The sequence below is a fragment of the Oncorhynchus tshawytscha genome, linkage group LG14 (genome assembly GCF_018296145.1).
Source record: "Oncorhynchus tshawytscha isolate Ot180627B linkage group LG14, Otsh_v2.0, whole genome shotgun sequence".
In the NCBI taxonomy this organism is placed as follows: Eukaryota; Metazoa; Chordata; class Actinopteri; order Salmoniformes; family Salmonidae; genus Oncorhynchus; species Oncorhynchus tshawytscha.
The window spans coordinates 23,871,803-23,887,136 of NC_056442.1; the positions used below are offsets into that span (position 1 = coordinate 23,871,803).

At 45.0% G+C, this 15,334-nt stretch overlaps 2 protein-coding genes across 7 annotated transcripts in view; both read left to right on the forward strand.

Annotated features, from left to right (window-relative positions):
• The window catches only part of LOC112266817 (unconventional myosin-Ic-like), a 74,731-nt gene extending 66,940 nt beyond the window's left edge, over positions 1-7,791 (forward strand). For 3 of the 6 annotated variants that reach the window (XM_042297185.1, XM_042297189.1, XM_042297188.1), the window contains exons 20-32: positions 164-277; positions 576-652; positions 805-873; positions 1,197-1,281; positions 1,560-1,719; positions 2,328-2,411; positions 2,585-2,678; positions 2,811-2,866; positions 3,649-3,784; positions 4,006-4,076; positions 4,329-4,426; positions 4,798-4,955; positions 5,270-7,791. In XM_042297185.1, coding sequence (XP_042153119.1) covers positions 164-277; positions 576-652; positions 805-873; positions 1,197-1,281; positions 1,560-1,719; positions 2,328-2,411; positions 2,585-2,678; positions 2,811-2,866; positions 3,649-3,784; positions 4,006-4,076; positions 4,329-4,426; positions 4,798-4,924 — 1,171 coding nt within the window. In that variant the 3' untranslated portion in view covers positions 4,925-4,955; positions 5,270-7,791. Of the gene's footprint in view, positions 1-163; positions 278-575; positions 653-804; positions 874-1,196; positions 1,282-1,559; positions 1,720-2,327; positions 2,412-2,584; positions 2,679-2,810; positions 2,867-3,253; positions 3,356-3,648; positions 3,785-4,005; positions 4,077-4,328; positions 4,427-4,797; positions 4,956-5,269 lie in introns of those variants that run through there. The other 3 variants (XM_042297186.1, XM_042297187.1, XM_042297190.1) reach the window with 2 other exon arrangements.
• Positions 7,792-7,981: 190 nt separating this feature from the next.
• On the forward strand, positions 7,982-15,255 carry LOC112266815 (nucleotide-binding oligomerization domain-containing protein 1). The gene is made up of 8 exons (XM_024444651.2): positions 7,982-8,218; positions 8,612-10,767; positions 10,914-11,363; positions 11,512-11,598; positions 11,773-11,856; positions 11,971-12,054; positions 12,318-12,401; positions 14,206-15,255. Exons 2-8 carry the CDS (start codon positions 8,822-8,824, stop codon positions 14,297-14,299), a joined length of 2,829 nt encoding a protein of 942 aa, XP_024300419.1. The 5' UTR covers positions 7,982-8,218; positions 8,612-8,821; the 3' UTR covers positions 14,300-15,255.
• The last annotated feature ends 79 nt before the right edge of the window (positions 15,256-15,334 follow it).

A 15,334-nucleotide genomic window follows, 5' to 3' on the forward strand; every position in this document is an offset into this window, starting at 1 on the left:
TATAGGTTCACTCAATGGCAGATGAAATAATTATGTTAGCAAATTAATACACCTGCAAGGGATTGACGAATCTCCACAACTATTCAAAGTTAGTGATATAACCTAAATGTAATATTTTGCATATAATATACCAGTGTGTGTTGTTTTTGTCTGTCCCTGGCAGGTATAAGTCCCTGTGCCCGGAGACCTGGCCTAGCTGGCAGGGCAAGCTGGCAGACGGAGTCTCCACACTGGTCAAACACCTGGGTTACAAACCTGAGGAGTACAAACTGGGCAGGTGAGACCCTTACCCAGTGAAAACAGTCATGGCGTTACACACACACACACACGTGCTAATTCTAGTGACATGCATGTATCTCCCATTAGTTTATCTACATCCCATCTCCCCAATGAGTTCAGTGTCCACTTTGTGTTGATCTAATCCTGCACTCTGCCTCCTCTCAGGGAAAGTCTAAAGTCCATTATCTCGTCAGGGCTGAACTAAATCCCTCCCCGTGCTGAACACGCTCTGAATGCCCCTGTGTGTTGTATAAAGGCACACTGCCAGCTTAGTGGCACTCCGTTTGCTTTTACAGATCCAAAATCTTCATCCGTTTTCCAAAGACCCTGTTCGCCACAGAGGACGCGCTGGAAACGAGGAAACACAGCCTCGGTGAGAGAGTCACGTATCACATGGTCTTAGTTGACGGCTGTCACCTGCTGTCTCTCCGGACTGTAGTATCCGAACCCTCTGAACATCTCTTTCTCTCTCTTTCGCTTTCGCTTTCTCTCTCTCTCTTTCTCTCTCTCTCTCTCTCTCTTCAGCCAGCAAACTGCAGTCATCCTGGAAGGGCTACAGCCAGAAGACCAAATACCGCAAACTCAGATCATCAGGTAGGAGGGCTACCCTTAACCTCTACGTACGTGTCAGCAAGCATTTAGCTCTTCTGTACTCACTGTGCATGTCTATTCGATCACTCTTGTCTTGTTCAGTTGGATGTTGCACTAAGCATCTCAGAGTAGGAGTGCAGGCTTCGGATCAGTTTTTATCACAATGAATAAGATTGCATGGACAGAAGGGACCTGATCCTAGATCAGCACTGCTACTCTGAGACGCTTGATACAGACGGGCCCGGGTCTTGATTCTCTCGCCGCTGGATCTCCATGAACTCGGGTGAAATAATAAGTCAATTGGTAAATTGTGTGTCCCTCTCCAGCGGTTGTGGTCCAGGCGTGGTGGAGGGGCATCCTGGCCTGTAGGAGGGCACAGCGCAAGAGGCAGGCCGCCAACACCATCCGCAGGTGGGGGCTCTACTGGGCATGAGTTTAACTTAACTAGGAGGGTGAAAGAGTTCATGAATATTCATTAGCTTGTGACACTGCTCTCGGGCTCAATGGGCTCCCTTGGATTACTTTTACGAGTTCTACTCATATGGAGAAACATGTATTTACCCCGACGACATCCACGCGTGTTCTGGGCCACTGTGATGTTTGCGGCGTTGCGTTGATGTGTAGAAGTTCTTTTCTCAATTTGTTGCTGAAGGAGTGTTTCACAAAGCTCTCTGTCTGTGTCTTCTCAGGTTCATCAAAGGCTTCATCTACCGCCACAATGAGCGTTGTCCTGAGAATGAGTACTTCCTGGATTATGTGCGCTACTCCTTCCTGATGAAGCTGCGCAGGAACCTCCCCAAGTCGGTCCTGGACAAGAGCTGGCCCACGGCGCCGACCGCCCTCATCGAGGTAACGCAACATTACACGAGACACAGAACTAGTCAGTAAACCGTCTCAATCACATTTGAACAGTATTATGATGTAGGTCAGGGGTTCCCAGACTTTTTCCATTCAGGCCCCCCCCCGTCCAACATTGGGGAACATTGCGCACCCACCACGTCTGTTTCTCTGGGCACAAGCACGGTTTGTGACAAACTGTTCACACCCCTCTTGTTGGCAGAGTGAACTTGTTGCAGGTTTAATGCTTATTTCCTTCAATTCTACACATTTTGTCATGCGGTGCAGAGAACATCTTGCAGTTTTAAAGCAAATTTTCTTGCAATTCTATACGTTTTGCCATGTCTAATGTGTATTCATGTGATATGTACACAGTACAAAAGTTTGAACTCACATACTCATTCCAGGGTTTTTCTTTATTTTTGACTATTTTCTACATTGTACAATAATAGTGAAGACATCAAAACTATGAAATAACACACATGGAATCATTTAGTAACATTTTGCAACCATTGATGTAGGCGACATTGAAACAGTTCTGTCTGAATCGAGGCATTTTTCTTGATGACACGTTTTGAGTTGTTAAAATGGCACGTGACGAGTCCTTCTCCATCCAATAGGCGTCGGAGCAGCTCCGTAAACTGTACATGCAGAACATGGTGTGGGGCTACTGCAAGAGGATCAACCCAGAGTGGAAACACCAGGTATATAGCATATTATTGAGTATAGTGGTACATTTTGTATGTCCTTTCAAATGAATGTGTGTTCATAGCTCTTCACCAATACGAGTTCAGAACTTCAGATGTTGGCCTTCTACTTCACCAATATAACTTCTCTCCAAACTGTTTGTCCGTTCGCTCTCTGTCTGTCAATGAAGTTGGAGCAGAAAATGGTGGCCAGTGAGATCTTCAAAAACAAGAAGGACAACTACCCCCAAAGTGTCCCAAAGCTCTTTATGGGCACAAGACTCAGTAAGTGCCTTGATAAACACGCTTGCGTTCACGTGTATATACACACACACACACACACACACACACACACACACACACACACACACACACACACACACACCTAACGTTCTTCCTGTGCCTCTCTCTCCTCAGATGGAGAGGAGATTAACCCCAAGGTGTTGCAGTCACTTGGCAGTGAGAAGATGAAGGTCAGTACTAGTGTGTTTATATGCCCATTCGATTCTCTACTTTGGATTTATGTAGGGTTGCATACTTGTCTTTTTAATATATACTCAGTACAGTATATTCATGTGTTACTGATTCTTAACCCTGATCGTGTCTGTGGCATGGCTGGTCCAGCCTAGTGGTTAATGCTGCTCCCTGCAGCTCAAACGTTTGAAACCAGCCCACTGCCTTTGTGACACACCCTCGATCTTTCCCACGGTCTCTCCTCTTGTCCAATGACAAAATCCTTCAAGATATATGACCCCCCACCAACCAATAATGTCCCCCTCCCACTCCTCAGTATGCAGTCCCAGTGACCAAGTACGACAGGAAGGGCTACAAGACTAATAATGTCCCCTCCCACTCCTCAGTATGCAGTCCCAGTGACCAAGTACGACAGGAAGGGCTACAAGGCTAATAATGTCCCCCTCCCACTCCTCAGTATGCAGTCCCAGTGACCAAGTACGACAGGAAGGGCTACAAGGCTAATAATGTCCTCCTCCCACTCCTCAGTATGCAGTCCCAGTAATAATGTCCCCCTCCCACTCCTCAGTAGGCAGTCCCAGTGACCAAGTACGACAGGAAGGGCTACAAGGCTAATAATGTCCCCCTCCCACTCCTCAGTATGCAGTCCCAGTGACCAAGTACGACAGGAAGGGCTACAAGACTAATAATGTCCCCCTCCCACTCCTCAGTAGGCAGTCCCAGTGACCAAGTACGACAGGAAGGGCTACAAGGCTAATAATGTCCCCCTCCCACTCCTCAGTATGCAGTCCCAGTGACCAAGTACGACAGGAAGGGCTACAAGGCGCGACCAAGGCAGCTGCTGCTCACCTCCAACTGTGCCGTCATCGTGGAGGAGGCCAAGCTCAAGCAGCGCATCGACTACGCCGCCCTCAAAGGTCAGCGGTCACATGGTTCGGGGTCGAGGATGGGTTGGTGGTCAAATGTCGTTTCAATTGAAATTTCTGTTTACTTCCTAAATTGATTGAATGGAAACGGAATGGACCCAAGCCCCGGGTTACTGTTGTCTGGGGTCCTTAGAGGCCACGCTGAATTTGTCTGAGTGATGCTCATAGTTCTCCCAATGACCATTTCTGTCTGTCTGTCTGTCCGGCCTCAGGTATCTCAGTCAGCTCTCTCAGTGACGGTGTCTTCGTACTGCACGTGCCCACTGAAGACAAAAAACAGAAGGTAAGGCTGACCTCAGCGCTGTCTTACACAGTCATAACATGGTCCTAACCCCATGGCCATAACCCCATGACACACCGGCTATTACATACTTAAACGATGCCTCTGTTAGGTGTAGCAGTGAAGTGGCCTGATCCCAGGTCAGTTTGTGCTGTCTTGCCAACACCTAATGTCATTGTCACGCCAAACGCAAACAGATCTGGGACGGGCTAGTAGTGAAGATGTAACTCCTCTCCGGTCTCCTCTGGTCTGTAGGGAGATGTGGTGCTTCAGAGTGACCACATCATCGAGACCCTGACCAAAGTGGCCATTTGTGCCGACAAGGCCAACAGCATCAACATCAACCAGGGAAGGTGAGTTGTTGCACTGAAGCGGGCCGTGGTCGGATGGTGGATTTGATGGCGTGTCATTCTGTTTGTGGTGTAGGTATCACTTTATTTGGACAAGTCTATTTGTAGATACTGAGACCTGGAACTAGATAAGCCATGTCCTGTGTTATTCAGCGGCATCGAAAAACAGGTCTACGTTAATATTAATATAAACTATGCACAATTGACATTCTGGGGTTAAATTGCTTGCATGGAATTCTACCACCAGCTGACAGGACTTGAATTCATAGACACCATCACCATCTGCAATCCGATTAGTTTCATTTGTTAGAAAAATATGTTTTGACTGTAAATGAACTGCATCTCTTCTTTCTCTCTCTCTCTCTCTCTCTCAGTATAACTTTCACGATGGGCCAAGGTAAGGAAGGGATCATAGACTTCACCTCTGGCTCTGAGCTGCTGGTTGCCAAGGCGAAGAATGGCCACCTCTCAGTGGTGAGTCGGAATAACGGAGGGATATAAAGCGTCAGTCCTCCCCTACAGGACTAATACAGTAGGTTGAAACATCAATACTGCATGATTGGAGTCAGAGTTGATTGATTATTGGAGTCCTGCATTTGTATCTATATCAGCTGACTGTACTTGACTTTTTAAAGCTGGTTGTTGTTGTGTGACGTACAGGACACGATTGTTTTGTTAACGCCCCCTGTTAAACTGTACATTGATTTTCATTGTAGGTGTATCTCTGGTAGACACCATTTTGTTCTGCAAGTTTACATTGTAAAGAGAACCAATCAATTATTGAGTTAAAGTTCAGGTAACTTCTTTGTAATGGTTACCTCTGACGTCTTCCCTGAACTATTTCAGACTGCCCCTCGACTGAACTCAAGATGATAGACATGGCTGATCATCTGACCACGCCAAGGAAGTCCTTCCTGGAATACGCTCCTATTCACCAATCACAACCACAGACCCTTCTCTGCCTAAGCCAATCAAATGCCAGCTCTAGCTACAGGAACGGGCATGTGCTTCCAATTAAGAGAAAGTCAAGCGATTTAATTAACTGATATTTATGTTTTATATATTTTGGGGATTAATGCTTGTTATTTGACTATTACGATTTTATTATATGAAGCCAAGGAATAACAATGTTTTGGTGCATTTTTCCTGCACTACTTCTGCTTAATTTGGGAACATGAACAAGCAGTCAATGAGGGTGTATCGGGTCTCCTTTTTCTTTTTCTTTCAGTCATTCTTTTTTCACAATATTATCTCTGTTCAGTAATGTAGACGTTGCACCCTCTCTGATACTACTCTTAACTGTTTGGGTGCAGAGGCTTTTGTTATAGTGGAAATGACGTAGATGGCTGATGGTATGTAGAGGCTAGGTTTGTTTTGAGCTATCGAGGAGCAGGGAGTTTGGTAGAGAAGGTCATAAGGAAGAGGTTGTTTTTTTTTTTCCCAAACTTGTGTCGACTCGGACACAATGCTCTTGAGGTTTTCCATCCGAGGGGATATTAGCAGAAAAGTCATGTGCGTGTGTGACCTTTTGACCCAGAGCATACTGGCCAGAATGTGGAGTACATTTGGTCTGTGCAGTGCCATAGATCTCTAAATCATTGTTTGATGTAAATATCATGGAGGAGCCCGAATGGAAGCGTAAACCAAAGCATTTTGGTGATGAGAAATGTGTTTTTATAATTGATTTATAATGGAAACTGGTCTTTACAATGTATAATAGAGATAAAGGAAAAAGGCAAGAGAAAGAAAATGGGGGGTAGTAAAGAATAGAATAGTCTTTGCGTTTTATCTCGTTTTCCACCCAACAATTGTGCCTTTCTCCTTTACTAAGTTATTGTTAATGGATTATTTATATGTTGATACACCAATTAAACAATGACACTTTGGGGATGACCTTGACTCCTCCGTTAGAGCCAGATGTCTCCTATACCCTCAGGATGGCCTGGAAAGAGAGAGAAAGACATGCATACTGTACACACACACACACACTTACACTTCACTCCAAGTTAGACCTCTAGAGTTGAAGCTTTTTGGAAAACACGCTATGATCCATTTGCTTTCCTTTTGTGTCACGTTTCCAGGCTGCCGTTTCCGTACTCTGGGTAAGTGTAGCAGCTCTCGTCAGGCTATAGTACTAGTCGGGACAACGTTCACTGCTTCTTTTAACACATTTACCATTACTTTCCCGACGACGATTTTTGTGCTATCCTTTGTGACAGGGGCGATGGTACAGACGAATGCACTACATATTGATATAGAATCTGTCCACAGTGTTACGTTACAATACAGCCTCACTGTTTCTGGCGTATCGACAACCGACAGCTCAGCCCTCTCAACAATGTTTTTAATGTTTTGATTGGCACTTCTGAACACAGGCCTTCAAGAGAGAAGAGGCCTCATGCACTGCAGTAAATGCAATCGAGACTCTTCCTGGTGTTTTAATACCTACGTCATAGCATATACATCATAGCCACGGGTGTTCTTCACAGAAAGCACACGGATCAACGGTAACATCCTCAGGAACACTTAGCTATCTTTGTAACAAACCAGAGGTGTGTTGGTATAACCCACGTGACACTACAGTTCATAGATGTGAGTTTTAATCTACACACCTCTCCCCAGCAGACTTTCTGAGCAACGTTTCACTCTTCATGTTTCTGTGCTGCTTCTTCCCTTGCTTTGCCTCTTGAGTGCCCCCCCTCCTATGACCAAGCCTCTGAGCTGTGTACAGCTGGCAACCCAGTGAAAGAACGGTATGACAGGTGCAATATGCCTAATTAAAGGTGTGCTACTGCACTGACGCTAGCCAAAGACGCAATAGTTGATGAAATGTCTGTTAATTGTCTGTTGTATGATTATATGTCAATTTAAAGTGTTATTATTTTCCTGGTGGAAGATGTGTGCTTGGTTAGTCTGGTCCCAGATTGGTCTGTGCTCTCTTGCCAATGCCAGACAGCGCAAACAGATCTGGGACCGGGCTATTGTGTTCTGTGCTCTAATAAGAGATTTGAGCCAAGTGAGGATTTGTAAGTGTAACATTCATTTAGACTTGTTCAAAAAAATTGTGTGTTGTAATGTGCCTTGAGTTTAATAGAAATTACAACCCATTTTGTATGGAATTCTGTGACCAATACCTCCTCGACAATGTCACTTATTCCAGAGTAAAAACTATATATACCCAAAAAATCGGATTCCTCCTTTTTAGAATGTCATAGAAGTTTCTCTATAAAGCCTGTCTTCAAACCAAATCCTATTTTTTAATCATTTACAATACACAAGTTATCAGTCCTGAGTGTCTGTATGCACCATCATGTAGAATTAGACCAACACGCTAAAGATAAAATGTAAAAAATAAACTTTAAATGATATTATTCTGTCTGGGTCCTTCATTACAAACGTCCTTCCTTGATAATTTGATGCAGTTTAACAGTAAAACTAGATTATGCAAGTAAATCTTTACTCTGAATTTTACTGTGCGGTCTTTATAAATCCCAAGCCAGAACAGCTAAAACCTACCATCTTGCAACATGTTGAAATGACGTTTTGATCTCAAGGGACAGTACGAAGTGACGCAATCCTCAGCTGTGATGAGGAATTTGACATTATCTCTAGTCTTGAGTTTGAATAGTCTCTCTGCTCTATAGGTGTATAAAACCAACACACCAGGCTTTAGTAATAGCTTTGTTATTTAAAAACATGGCATTGGCGGTTAATCAATGTTCATTTATAGACTAGACTAGGTATATCAGTGGTTCATCATTCGGGAAAGTTAAGATGGTTTCACTTTCAAAAGGGGTACGTTTATTTTTAGCAATCATTCTACGTTTTATGTTCTGACTCTTTTTTTGACATATTTGACACTGATGCCATAACTTTTATTGTAATAATCATGTTATAACGTGTAATAAATTAAATTGTAATCTTAGTGGCAACAGGTTATTATGGAATCTTGCAAACTCAGCGGATTAAAGTCTGTTTTGGGAAGTCCGATATTACAAATAAATATATATTTTCTAGTTATGTTGACTTAATTACAATTCAATAACACAACATTTATAGTTGACAAGTTTGTTTTATAGCCTAAGCTACAATGTCACACTAATATTATCATGCCATATGATTCTTTTTAAGCCTACATCCTGTTTTGAAGTCATAATAAAATGTATAAATGTTATTTTCTGTTTTTAGCTGAAATGACAACTGCGACTATGTGGACCTGTATTTCTCCATTTTATGCTGTAAACATTGCCTCGATTTACAGAAAGGAATGCGGAAGAACCACTTCCATATTCAAACCACTTCTCCTACAAGTCTTGTATGTTGTTGAATAAGTGGGCAATAGACAAATATATTCTGGTAAACCAGTCACCGCAAGAGTGAGTCTCCCCAGTCCCCATAATGGCGGTGGGGCCACGCAGTATAGAACTACAGGAGCGTCGTGTGCAACTGGTGGAGAGCTGGAGCCAAAATGTCACCCACCTCCAGGAGCTTCTTTATCAGGTAGGGGCTCTTACTGAGGAGGACCTCAGCCTGGTGAGAGGGGGAGGTCGCCCGGGGGAGAGGGACTGCATGAGGACTCTGCTGGATGTGCTACACGGGCGTGGAGAGGAAGCCTGTCGAGCCTTCTTTCATGTACTACAGTCACAGAGAGCCAACACAGAGTCAGGGACTATGCTAGCTGCTATCCCACCCGAGGGCACTGGAACCAGCAGCAGTGACTCTGGTCCAACCAACATGCAGGAGCACTTGAGGAAACACAAGGACATATTAGGCAGGCAGCACGGTCCCGTTGATTACCTTAGGATCGGGACTAGTAGCTCAGAGAGCGTTAATGAGCCTGGTTCCTTTACAGATATTACGTTGTCCAGGTGCGTGGGCTACTCTGTTCCCCTGCAGTACCACCAGCACGAGGCAGCCATGGTGGGTGATGCCTTCCGGAGCCAGGACCAGGTCTGTACCTTTCAAGATGTCTGCCAGAGTCTGCTGTCTGTTCCAGGGGACAATATGACTCTGCTCTCGGGGGTGGCTGGCAGTGGGAAGACCACCGTGGTTATACGGCTGGTTTATGAGTGGGCCAGGGACTCTGACTCCCAGAAGATAGTCCTGTCCCTATCCTTCAGAGAGCTCAATCTGCTCAGTGAGCCGCAGAGCTTGCAGGAGCTTCTTCTGGTGCACTACAGCCACCTCAAACCTGTTCTGGCCCGGGTCGTTGACTCCCAACCCGGCCGGATCCTGCTCATCTTGGACGGGCTCGATGAGTTCCGCTTCCCTCTGGACTTTGAACGGAGTCCCAAGTGCTCGGATCCGGAGCGGAGGCTGGGCATGGGGGAGATGGTGGTGAACCTGATCAAGGGTCACCTCCTCCCCGGTATCTCCATCCTGGTCACATCACGGCCCCACGCCGTCTCCAAGGTCCCTCCACTGCTGGTGACCCAGCTCTACAGCGTCCTGGGCTTCTCCACAGACCAGCAGAGGCACTACTTTGAGCAGAGCTGCAGCTCTCCCCTGGTGGCCTCTGCCGTGTGGGGCTACGTTTCCTCCTACCAGCCCCTCCAGCTCATGTGTCGTATACCGGCCTTCTGCTGGATTGTCTCCACTGCCCTCCGTGACGGAGCCCCCAGCTACTTTAGCCAAGTCACCACCACCACTCTGCCCAGTACAGCTAGGACAACGCCAGCAGGCTCCAGTGATACCACCAACAACAGCGCTGAAAAAGCCACTCCAACCCCTTCCATCTTCTCCTTCACTGTTCCCAGTGTGACGTTAATGAGCAGCGATGTCAAGCCCATCACCATCACAGAGATCTACTGCTGCTTCCTCAAGTCCATCCTGGTGTTCCACGGAGAGGGCCGCAGTCAGGAAGGCTGCAGCCCGCAGCGTCTCCAGGAGGCCCCGCGGGTCCTACAGGAGATGCGGCCCATGCTGAGAGACCTGGGAGCCCTGGCCTTCCAGGGCCTACTGGAGCGGCGCTTCCTCTTCGACCAGGCTGATCTGAGCTCTTTCTCCCTGGACTGCAGTGGGCTGTCCAAGGCCTTCCTGGTGGAGATCCTCCGAGAGGACCGGGCCTCGCTCACCTACCAGAGGAGCTTCCACTTCCTCCACACTAGTGTACAGGAGTTCCTGGCTGCTCTGTACTACGTCCTGCAGGCCCTCTCCGGCTCAGACCCGTTCTTAGGCCTCAAGTCAGCCGTCGTTGTAGCCATGTTCCCAGTCGCCCTGCACAAAGTGTTAACCTCCACTGCTAATAAGCTCCTGAGGCCCAGACGGCTCCTGCGCAGATACGTCAAGAAGGCTTTCTCCTGGGGTGGACACCATCAGTCTGGTCACATGGACCTCTTCTGCAGGTCAAATAATATGTGCATAAAAAAACAGACAAAAGTAGTGTTGTGTTTTGTAATTCACTTCATCCCATATTAACGTTCAGAAAATGTCTCTGTTAACTTATTTTTCTCTCCATTAATTGTAGATTATTTTGTATTTTTCTCCTTAGATTTGTATCTGGCTTATTGGTACCTCAAACCCGTGTCATCCTGGATGGACTATTCCCAGACAGATCACAAATATTCCCATCTCTCTCTTCCTCCTCTCTATCCCTGCCCTCTCCTTCTCCTCCTCCTTTCACCCCTCCCTTTCTCCTGAGCCTGCTCCACTCCCAGCTCCAATGTGGCAGGCTAAGTCCAGAGAGGCAGGTCAACGTGTGCCACTGCCTGTACGAGGCCCAGGACCCAGGCCTGGCGCAGCGTCTACAAGCCTGGCTGCAGGTCCTGGCCCAGCAACAGGTCCCAGACCAGTCTGGCCCAGCCAAGAGGGACTGGAGCGAGCTGGCCTTCCTGCTGCAGCTGATCCCAGACCTGCAGGATCTGAATCTGGAGGCCCAGGGGCTGGACGCAGAGGGCCTGCGCAGACTGTTGCCTGTACTCCCTCTCTTCAGCACCCTCAGGTGGGCTAAGTCATGTGTAACACCTTAAATCAGGCTTAATCCAAACACAAAAATTAAGTTATTTATATTTTTCTCAACAGTATTTGTTTCTTGATACGTGAGAGTGAAAACCCTGTGTATTTATCTCCTGTATTCGTTCCTCATAAAGGCTAGGGCAGAATCCACTGGGTCCAGAGGGGGCAGTTGTGTTAGCCTGTGCCCTGCAGAGCCCGGACTGCCGTGTCGAGAGACTGTGGTGAGGACAGTATAAGGGCTAATTAAAGCAGAGAGAATAGTTGGATGGGATAAATGATCACCACCTTGGAAGGACTACATGCACTCATTTGTATTTTCTGTTGCAAAGCGGTTTAAAACGTTTTCCATGGCATGCCCTAATGAACACAACCCTGTGTAATTGTTCTGGTTCCAGGGTGGTGGGGACAGGACTGGGTTGTGAGGGACTCGAGGTGCTTACAGAAGGACTGAAAGACAACCACACAGTGGTCGACCTCAGGTGACACAGGATATCAATGCTCTGATAGGCTACAGGTACTCAATAAAACTATAATAAAACTATTATAAAGCAGTCTCTCACCAATCATTGTCTGCCATCATTCCATGGTTTAAGGATGGCCATCAATCACATTGGCGATGTGGGAGCGGGCTATCTGGCAGATCTACTGCGGACCAATCATACACTTAAAGATGTCAGGTGAGGACGGGAAAGCACTGCGATCAAAGAAATCATCCTTTGCGGTTAAAAACAGCATAGTTACACATCTGTGGTCAAGTTCTCTCACATTCTCATGTCAGTTCACACTAGGTAATTACAAGAATAGGGCCTGGATTCAAACGATTGCAGATGTGCACTATCACTGTACCTAGGTTATTAATCTGTCTTGGATTGATCCTCGGCCATAGGCTTTTGGTCAAGTAAAACAATATTAGCAACAGACCTGTTTTTGTGTTCCTCAGGCTCCGTGACAACCAGATTACTGATAAGGGAGCAGAACTCCTCATGGAAGCACTGACTGAGAATACCACTCTGGAACATCTCTGGTGAGCAGTATACACACACATATACTCTGTTATACCATGTTATACCATGCGGTCATCCCCCTCTTCAAAGGGGGTGACACTCTAAACCCAAACTGTTACAGACCTATATACTGTACATCCTGCCTTGTCTCTCCAAAGTCTTCGAAAACCAAGTTAACAAACAGATCACTGACCATGTTGAATCCCACCGTACCTTCTCCGCTGTGCAATCCGGTTTCCGAGCTGGTCACGGGTGCACCTCAGCCACGCTCAAGGTACTAAACGATATCATAACCGCCATCGATAAAAGACATTACTGTGCAGCCATCTTCATCGACCTGTCCAAGGCTTTCGACTCTGTCAATCACCGTATTCTAATCGGTAGACTCAACAGCCTTGGTTTCACAAATGACTGCCTTGCCTGGTTCACCAACTACTTCTCAGAGAGAGTTCAGTGTGTCAAATCGGAGGGCCTGTTGTCTGGACCTCTGGCAGTCTCTATGGGGGTACCACAGCGTTCCACCTCTACACAGACGACACCATTCTGTATACATCTGGCCCTTCTTTGGACACTGTGTTAACTAACCTCCAAACGAGCTTCAATGCCATACAACACTCCTTCTGTGGACTCCAACTGCACTTAAACACTAGTAAAACCAAATGCATGCTTTTCAAACGTTCGCTGCCCGCACCAGCCCGCCCGACTAGCATCTACTCTGGACGGTTCTGACTCAGAATATGTGGACAACTACAAATACCTAGGTGTCTGGCTAGACTGTAAACTCCTTCCAGACTAACCCTGCCAATGACTGGAACGAATTGCAAAAATCGCTGAAGCTGGAGACTTATATTTCCCTCACTAACTTTAAACAACTGCTATCTTATCAGCTAACCGATCGTTGCAGCTGTACATAGCCCATCTGTAAATTGCCCACCCAATCTACCTACCTCATCCCCATTGTTTTTATTTACTTTTCTGCTCTTTTGCACACCAGTATTTCTACTTGCACATCATCATCTGCTCATCTATCACTCCAGTGTTAATTTGCTAAATATGATTACTTCGCTACTATGGCCTATTTATTGCCTTACCTCCTCACACCATTTGCACACACTGTATATAGACTTTATTTTTTTCTATTGTGTTATTGACTGTATGCTTGTTTATTCCATGTGTAACCCTGTGTTGTTGTTTGTGTCGCACTGCTTTGCTTTATCTTGGCCAGATCGCCGTTGTAAATGAGAAGTTGTTCTCAACCAGCCTACCTGGTTAAATAAAGGTGAAAAATATATATATATGCTCCAATTAAAACATTTGAATTCCAATCTGGAGGTATGCATTTAAAAAAATATATGTTTTACCTTTATTTAACTAGACAAGTCGGCTAAAAACAAATTCTTATTTTCAATGACGGCCTAGGAACAGTGGGTTAACTGACTTGTTCAGGGGCAGAAAGACAGATTTTTAACTTGTCAGCTCGGGGATTTGATCTTGCAACCTTTCAGTTACTGGCCCAACACTCTAACCGCTAGGCTACCCATCTGTAACCTTAACATCTTAGCATCTGTAACCTTAACATCTTAGCATCTGTAAACTTAACATCTTAGCATCTGTAAACTTAACATCTTAGCATCTGTAACCTTAACATCTTAGCATCTGTAACCTTAGCATCTGTAACCTTAACATCTTAGCAACTGTAACCTTACCATCTTTCATTTAGTTGACTTAGCATTGATACTGTTATCTCCTCAGTTTCCTACTATTTGAACAAGATAATATTTTACATATGTTGATATTTCATTGTGACTTTGTCTCTTTGCTCAGGATGTTTGACAACAAGTTATCAAAGGAGGGAGTCAGGAAGCTGAAGGAGTTTGCCAGGAGCACATCTCATCTGGACATCAAAGTGTGCATCTGATTCCATCTGCCTTTCCTGTTGCTGATGATAGACTCCAAGTACTTTATCATTGGTGGATGATGTGGTTGTTTATAATTTGTGTGATATGGTACTTTTGCACATATACATGGTATGAAAGATGTTATTAGTATTTCATTCTTATTTTTGTTCAAAGAACTAAGAGTTTATATTTGGTTGTTAGGTTGTAATAGGTCAATGAATGGAGCCATAGGTCAATGAAATCGTCTGCAATAGGTCTACACGTTTTTCCAACAGGTTGCATTCTTGTGTTGTCAGAAACGCCTCCAAGTAACGAGTTTAAACGTTTAAACAGCACTTCCATGGATGGCCAGCAGAGAGCAATAGACCTGCATACACATGACCTACTGGAAGGCTAGGGTCATATGTGCAAAATTTAGATGATCATGTTCACTCTAACAAAGTTGGGCATTAATGGGTTAACAATAATTTGTTGGTAGCCAATTAAATTTCACTACTTAGAATTAATATAGAAATGTATTAAGTTGAGGGTGACAAAATTAAGTTGAGAGTATTTCTTTATTCTACCACAAGATGTCACCATCAATTTAAACTTTTCTGCCGTGTTTTTGTTTGCATCCTTCCTAGTCTGGTCCATGGGGACATGTCATTATCCTTTGTTTCCCATTTCCATAGAAAAAGGAAAAAATGTAAAGTACCTGAAACATAAGGTGATTTTTGTGATGCCCAGGGACAGTGCTACTATTACTACAAATCGAATTCTATACTTTGTCACCTGTGAAGGTAGAAACTCATAATCCCTTTATGCACTTTGGAAAAAGTTTGTCTGGAAACATTTTTAAAAAACATCGGGAAAATGCTTCCCATTTAACTCTAAACAAAAATAGCAAACTTGTTTATGGTTATCTATAATTAGACTAAACAATGTACGAACCTCGACATGTAATTGAAAATAAAACAATGCGTGCAAGTCTTTATTTAAATTCATATTATTTGCCATAACACCCACGTCTTCTGTGTCACAACATTAGCTGGCTGTTTGTACCAATTATTTAT

What these genes read in the sequence shown, in the direction of transcription:
- LOC112266815 (XM_024444651.2), top strand. Translation starts at nt 8,822, where the DNA reads ATGGCGGTGGGGCCACGCAGTATAGAACTACAGGAGCGTCGTGTGCAA. An exon ending in CACATGGACCTCTTCTGCAG is followed by an intron (nt 10,768 to 10,913) that starts GTCAAATAATAT and finishes TTTTCTCCTTAG; the next exon opens with ATTTGTATCTGGCTTATTGG. An exon ending in CACACAGTGGTCGACCTCAG is followed by an intron (nt 11,857 to 11,970) that starts GTGACACAGGAT and finishes CCATGGTTTAAG; the next exon opens with GATGGCCATCAATCACATTG.